A 7500-nucleotide genomic window follows, 5' to 3' on the forward strand; every position below is an offset into this window, starting at 1 on the left:
GGTTTAGCCTGCTTGGTGAAATGGGAACTAATGGAGTCATGTCGAACGTGCAAACCCCTCTCCATCCAGGCTAACTAGATCATGTGCACTTTCAAGTATTGGAGAGAAAAAAAAAATATGAAATGCTGTTTCCACCCAGGTCAAGTGCCTGTGTGTTCTGCAGTAACCTGTGTGTGAGCCTGTTTTTTTCTTACGACGTTACTTTACCTCATTAAGCTGAGAATTGTTGACGAAGCCACTCTATGTCCTACTAATATACTCCCACAAATATACTCCTGGACGTTTTTTTTGTTTTTTTTAAAGTATTATTTCTTTGTACAGTTAAAGTCTTGATTAAAGCACTATTATTATTATTTTTTAATGAAATATTTCAATGAAAAGAATCTGCCCTCATTTTTTGCTTCATGGCAGATGTGCGTGTCTGACAGAGTTTCTGTATATCCTCCAAAGTTGAATTTTAACAGATCATGAAAACAGCTCTGAATGTTATCAAAATGGTTCAATCAGTGTTGTAAGCCTTTGCTTTTTTCACTCAAGAATGCTTTCAAACCACCAGAAATGGTTCTTCAAAAGCACAGTTTAACCCTATGGTTCTCAATGAGAAGACAATGATAAATGATTGGTAGAAGGCACAAGTTAATGCACTGTGCAGACAACCATGCGTTGTAATGCGTTTCAGTTTGAAAGCACCCTAAAGGATGTTTGTGATTTTAAGTGACCTTCATTGAATGCCCATCTGAGTTTACCAGGTGACGCTTCTAAAATGTTCCATGTGCCATGTTGTCCCTCTGTAAGCACCGACTATTCATTTGCAATGGGGAAGAGAGAGTGCAATAATATGAGGTAAGATACAGTAAATACAGTAAATAAATTAAACAAAAACTTCTCTCTCCTTGTATTTTTCAATTTCAACGTTCCCCAATGTGTTCCCTCTCCATGTGTTCAAGGTTTTCTGTAATGAAAAGGATTATGGTACTGCAAAGGTTCTGTTCAATAATTACAAGTGAGTATGGTCAATTTTGAGCTGAATTGGTTTCCTTGTTGACATTGAATAGGTTGAATTCGATTAAGATTAGGATATTGGAAAAGATGTTGATAAAACGTTTTAAATGTGCAGCAGGGCATGTTCATCTTAAAGATGGCCCTCCATGGCACCTGAGACTTCATTAAGACAAACGAGAGAGAGAGAGAGAGAGAGAGAGAGAGAGAGAGAGAGAGAGAGCGAGCGAGCTCTCGTGGTACACTAGGAACCTCTTAGATATTGTCACTTACAATATTGACCCCTCTCAATCCAGACCCATGCATGTAAATGCCATTGCCATAAACAGATAATCAATTTGGTTAGCAGCGACCTCATTCGAAGCTAATGGAAATTGAAGTAAATGTACATCAAATTAAAGTTCGATTTTTTTCTTCTCACATATACATTGTTGAGGAAATAAATTCTAACAAGACAGATGAAATGATATAGTGCTTTGTTAAATATGACCTATGATAATATTGTGTCGCGGATGAAAATGTGGACGCTCAATCTCGTTTTAGCATAAACATGCAGCACCGTATTGTTTGGCGATGCGTCTCCACTTACCGCAGGGGACTTGGAAATGGCGCAGACTCTGCGCCTCTACAACCCAGACTCTGCGCCATTTCCAAGTCCCTTGCGTTAAGTGGAGACGCATCGCCAAACAACGCCGCAGAGACGCGTCTGGGTTGGATCGCCGCCTGGCCTTTTCTCCGCAGCGGTCCAAGTTGATTATCCCATCAGGTCAGACAGCAGAGCCCGCCCTGGACCCGGCTCCCTTTATCAATGCCCAGTAATTAAAATGTCACCGTTTAATTTTCGCGTTCCTCTTGGAGCAATCTTTTCCCAATAAAAAAGTGTAGGCCTAATCGAAATGCTCTTTTCACTCGAAACAAAAAGGGTGCGAACTGCAGATAGACCATTTAAGTGTTACCGAGCACACGGAGGAATCAATAGGCCTATGTAAGTAGAGGATTGATTCGCCTCTAAAGTGGAATTTATTGGGGTCGTGGTTTTATAAGGTGCTGATACAACTGTTAATTATAAAACATTCGCCCTCAATCGGTGTTGTTATTAAACTTCTCCTGAATTAGACTGGTTTGATTTATGTGACAATGTTTTTACATGACCCACAGAACTGACCCTGCTTTAGGCTTTAACCTTAAAAAAGTTTTGTTGCTTCTTTTAAATGTTTTACTAGGCCTGATAGGCTACAGCACCGTGTACCAAATAAGGATTACTATAGGCCTACCCTAAAAGTATTTTAGTTTATTGAAATATGAAATAGGCCTCTATAGGCATGCGTAAACCTACTTAAACTTTAACCCGGACAACAACATAGTAACTGGCACCATACGCATGCACGACACAATTGTATCTGCATCAAAGACTACTTTTTCATTCTGATTCATTCAAAGCTTGTAACGAGGTGATAGTCTAGGTTATAACATTTCAAAATGTGTGATCCATTGTCGGCATATTTCACATTGTGTCCTTGAAAGACCATTTGGATGGTGTCATATTTATGTTTATTACATGTATTTAACCCTAACCCTATTTAAAAATAACCCTTGTAATAGGCTATTTATGTTTATTACGTTTTTTTAAGGAAATGATGAACCGAACAGAACCTATAGGCCTAGTTAGAGTCATTATCAATAATAATGCCACGAGCCCCCAGAATGACGACGTCACCTCTCCCTCCGCTCTCTGAATCAAAAGATAGGCCTTTAGGCAAATGGAGAGGTGTTATTCACTTTAAGATGAATGCCGGCTATCTATTCACAAACTTCTCTATTCGTCTATATAGGCAATTACGTTGTGGATGAATATAATGGCTATACCAGGCGCTACACATCTATCTGTTCTTTATCCCTCCGTATTAGAGACGTCGTTTGATCAAAATGTATTAAATAGACAATGTAGATATCTTATGTGTGTCTATACACCCTGGATAAGTAGCCTAAAGGTTAAAAAGGTTTATGAATCCCAAATTACTTTTAGCCTATTTATGTTGTAACAAATGTTATTTTACTGATACAGTTAACGTATGTCAAACGTCACTGTCAATATCCAATACCCAAAGTCGTAAATATTCTATTACGTTCACCTCCAGAGAGTTGGGAATTCTAATGACTTAAACTCAGTGACACATTAATATTTCAGCACAGGTTTGTTTAAACAATCGAAGGCATATAAATGAGGCTCGGGTAATTTACTCTTTGAAAAAAGACCTCATTGATGTGTATCCAACGGTAATAAAGGAGCTCGCCTAAGATGACCGCAGCAGAAATGTCTAATTAAACGCGCCTACGTAGCGGGGCAGCTCTCGTGCCGTACCTCCGCTGATCTCCGCACGCGCCTTAATGAGGGTGTCGCGTGAAGCCCACGTGAGCTCAGGTTTCGCCGGAATAAGCGGTGACAATGGCGCATTCAGTCGCTGGTCTAAATAATTAAAAAGAGAGGAATAATTACAGTATGAAATTGTAATTATTGTTGGGCTGGAGGAAAACCTCTTGATCGTGAAAGACGAGCTGTCGAAGGAAGCCAGGTCGGTGTCTGTTCTCTGTTCCCTTCAGCATCAATATTGGATGATGGGACTGAGCTGATGGGACGCGCGTGCTCGCCATCTGAGACGAGTTCGTGTGCATGACAGGCAGACAGGCAGAGCAAATGCAGTGTAACTTTCAAAGTCAAATTTTATCAGAATGTCATAGGCCTATTTGTTATTGTAATTTTCCAAAATTCCAATGACAATTATTTGGATATTTTGATATAGGCCTGTTGATAGGATAGGCCTATGGACGGTTATATTTTGGAGACAGCTTTAAAACATGTCGTGAAAGTACTATGTCAATCGCAAATCTCTCTAGCATTTTGTCTATAGGCGAAATATCTCTATATTCTGATCTGTCCACACAGTCAATAGCCTGCTATAGCTGCTCGGCCTTATGGGCATCCTTTCGGGAGCTGTTTAGCAATAGCGTAGCCTTGGGGCGTTTGTGGACATTATTAACTCCTATTTGATTAGGTAATTGTTCAACATTTTGGCCTAGACATTTTTGATTAATTACTGCACAATCAGTGTCACTTTGCACATAGGGAAATGTGTGTTATCGCAGACTAAAGTGTCCTTGATAGCCTATAATGAAAATACAGTCTTTGTAAAATTAGATTAAATAGACTACTCTCAATTTCTTTCACTTGAAGCATCAGATTTTAGTTCAGGATTTATTCAAAACCGACCCTTAAAATAGCCTACACAATCTTCATTTCAGCTCTTATAAATAGTTTTAATGTTTTGGATAAAGGGGGATAATAAAGAAAAGAGTCCCTTCCTTGAACTTGGGCATGGTATTGATACCCCAGCAGTAGGTTTAGCGAGGTTAACCGTGGGCCGGTGATCAGGTTATGAATAGGTAATACGGTCTTACAGTATTGGGTTCCATCATTTAGGCTACCTCAGACTATTGCCTCTAATATATCACACTGGCTCTCTCCGCCGTGTCCCGTGTGCTCAAACAAAATAATGTGCTTTATTTACAGACTGTTTGCTTCGTGGGTGGGCATTGAGGGATGGAGGAGGGGTGGAGATAGATGACAGTTTTGCCCGAGGCTAAGTTATCAGCTCAGCTCATCTAAGATTCGGTCCCCCCATTTTCGATGCAAAAATCTGAGGAGAATGCACAGTGTGTGATTTAAAACGTGTCGAATTGTTTGACGTTTCGAACAAAAGCACATCCAGGCCTTATACATTCATGGCGTCTTCACCAGAAGGACTGGAATTGATTTGCGTGTCCACGAGAAAGCCAAACAGATGGTCGTGTAACTTGATAAATGATACTACTCCCTGTCATTTTGGGGCTTTGATTTCATATTCAGTATGTTCATTTTGTTATTTACGACGTTGATACACATATAAACATCTCCTTGCTCACTAAATATTATGCCTAATTTTGTTAATAATAGGAAAATAGCCTACACCCTCGTACCACACTGCAATTTCGTTCATATTATTATGGGGAGTGAATTAATGTTGAAATGATCTATCTATCTATCTATCTATCTATCTATCTATCTGTCTTTCTATCTTCTTCTCAGGCAATTTACTAATAGTCATCTCTCTCAATTTACTAATAGTCATCTCTCTCTTAATGTGTCCTATTTGCTGTCATTCCTTCCCTGAGCCTTTTCTCCTCTGCAGCCACTGAGTGAAGTTGAAATGAGCCTTACTGGCTGTACCTGATCCCGCAGGCAACTAACGGTTAAAGGGATGGAGTGGTGCGCTAAGTGGGTGTGTCTTACTATGAGTTTAGCGGTCACTTCTTGAGCGTCTGACTGTCCAGGAGTGGCGAGTGGCTCTCTATGACTGTCATGTGGTCACTCTTTACTTCCTCACTCAGCCCGAGAGAGCCGAGGAGGATGGATGCCCACTGCCTGCTCTGAGAAAGGAGAGAGAGAGACAGAGAGAGAGGGAGAGAGAGAGAGAGAGGGAGAGAGTGAGAGAGAGAGGGAGAGAGGGAGAGAGAGGGAGAGAGAGAGAGGGAGAGAGAGAGTGAGAGAGAGAGGGGGGGAGGAGAGAGAGAGGGAGGGAGAGAGAAAGAGAGACTCATCCGCAGACTTGGTCCAGTAGCAAACTCTGTAGGCCTATATAGGCTATCTCGGACTGGACTGGCTTGGATCGGTTGCTCAACAATTATTTTCTTTTTTTTGAAATACTGGTTTTCAACTGAAGCCTTGGAATATTGTGTTATTTCCCTGAAAGAAAGGTATGTTTTTTGTTTTTTTTTGCAATTCCATCTCTCATTCCTTCATGTATTCCCATTTAAAGTGTATTTCTCGTTCGTCGTTGACGACGTTGCATATCGACTCTTATATATGAGCACGTCTTCGTATGTGTTTCCTGTGTAATAATGTCAGCCTTGCATAACGTTATTATCACTATAGGCATTATAGGCACTACGTTAATATCTGTCATAGAAGTTCACATAGAAAAACCATTGCACTAAACTACTAACGGTACTCTACGGAGACACTTCATGACAAGTCTTACTTATAAGGCTGTTATTAACAGATCTAAGACCTAGGCTACAACTGAACCTGTGTAATTACCTAGAAAGCGGCTTAGTACTTATGTTCCTCTCCGGTAAGCGCCTTGGTGCAGCTCAGCTCTGAGGATTCTCCTTCTGCTCTTTTACGTAGGAATCTAAGGATAAGGCGTTTTCCTAAGTAGTCAGTAGTCACCCTCAGACCCTGGCCTCTGAGCCGATTTAAAGCCAGACATTAGGACCATGTTCCATCCCTAAGCATGACAGACTGTCCTTGGTTTAAAGATGTCAGACAGTTAGACATTTAAAGTAAGAAAAGTAAAGAGTACAATGGACATGGAAACATACTCAACAGGGTTGGGGTCAATTCGACTTTTGAATTGACAGTTCAAAAATGAAAAAAAATGAAAAAGCCTCTCCTATTGGAATGTAATTTAAATTTTAATTTACTTTATTACTTTCTCAATTTAGTACTTAATCAACTGACCCAACTGACCCTATTCTGCAGGGTAAACTGTACACTTAATTATTCAAGATTATTTATTGTATTCTTAATAAATTAAACACAAAATAATACAAATACAAACAAATAATAATAATAATTTAACATAATACAATTACATCTTTATTAGGCCTAGAACACATTCATCATTGTGTGTGTGTGTGTGTGTGTGTGTGTGTGTGTGTGTGTGTGTGTGTGTGTGTGTGTGTGTGTGTGTGTGTGTGTGTGTGTGTGTGTGTGTGTGTGTTTGTATATATATATATATATATATTATTCGTATTCTTATTATAATTATTATTAATCATAATAATAATATGTAGCCTATTATTATCATCATCATCATCATTATTCTTGTGATATAATATATCCCATTTAGTTTGACGCTTTTCTCCAAAGCGACTTACAGTAGGCTACAGTGAGCGACTACTGCATTTGCAATATTATTATTGTTGTTGGAATATTAATATTGTTGATGAGGCATATTCATTCTATCACCATGCTTGATGCTATAGCCTTATACGATACAATCAAACCATTTGATTTACAAATACAAAATAAAAACAGGTTCATGACAGTAACCACTATACTAATAGGCCTCGACTGCTTGTGCTCATATGCATGATCGAATATTTAGTCAGCTCAAAAGTGTTTATTTTTCCAGACTTCCAGGAATGGAGTCGATACCCAACCAGCTACCAGCGGGACGAGACTCCAGCTCTTCCCCACGGCCCATCACCTCCAAGCAGCAGGACCTGCCCAGCTTCTCCCTGAAGCCCAACCAAGTCAGCGAGACGGCCTTGTATGGAGTGCCCATCGTGTCGCTGGTGATAGACTGTCAGGAGAGACTTTGCTTGGCCCAGATCTCCAACACCTTGTTAAAGAACTACAGTTACAACGAGATCCACAACCGTCGCGTGGCCCTCGGCATC

General features: G+C 40.0%; 2 protein-coding genes across 2 annotated transcripts in view; both read left to right on the top strand.

Moving 5' to 3' along the window:
• map2k5 (mitogen-activated protein kinase kinase 5) overlaps positions 1-792 on the top strand; it is a 71220-nt gene extending 70428 nt beyond the window's left edge. The window contains exon 22 of the mRNA XM_080532542.1: positions 1-792. This exon is cut by the window's left edge and continues 779 nt beyond it. The gene's annotated coding sequence lies outside the window, so the exon portion shown is untranslated.
• Positions 793-7236: 6444 nt separating this feature from the next.
• The window catches only part of skor1a (SKI family transcriptional corepressor 1a), a gene marked incomplete at its 3' end in the record, with an annotated part of 6810 nt that continues 6546 nt past the window's right edge, over positions 7237-7500 (top strand). Inside the window, exon 1 of the mRNA XM_080531875.1 lies at positions 7237-7500. This exon is cut by the window's right edge and continues 1470 nt beyond it. Within this exon, the coding sequence (XP_080388001.1) occupies positions 7243-7500 (258 nt within the window). The 5' untranslated portion in view covers positions 7237-7242.

Source organism: Nansenia antarctica (genome assembly GCF_963989245.1).
Source record: "Nansenia antarctica genome assembly, chromosome: 5".
Lineage (NCBI taxonomy): Eukaryota > Metazoa > Chordata > Actinopteri > Argentiniformes > Microstomatidae > Nansenia > Nansenia antarctica.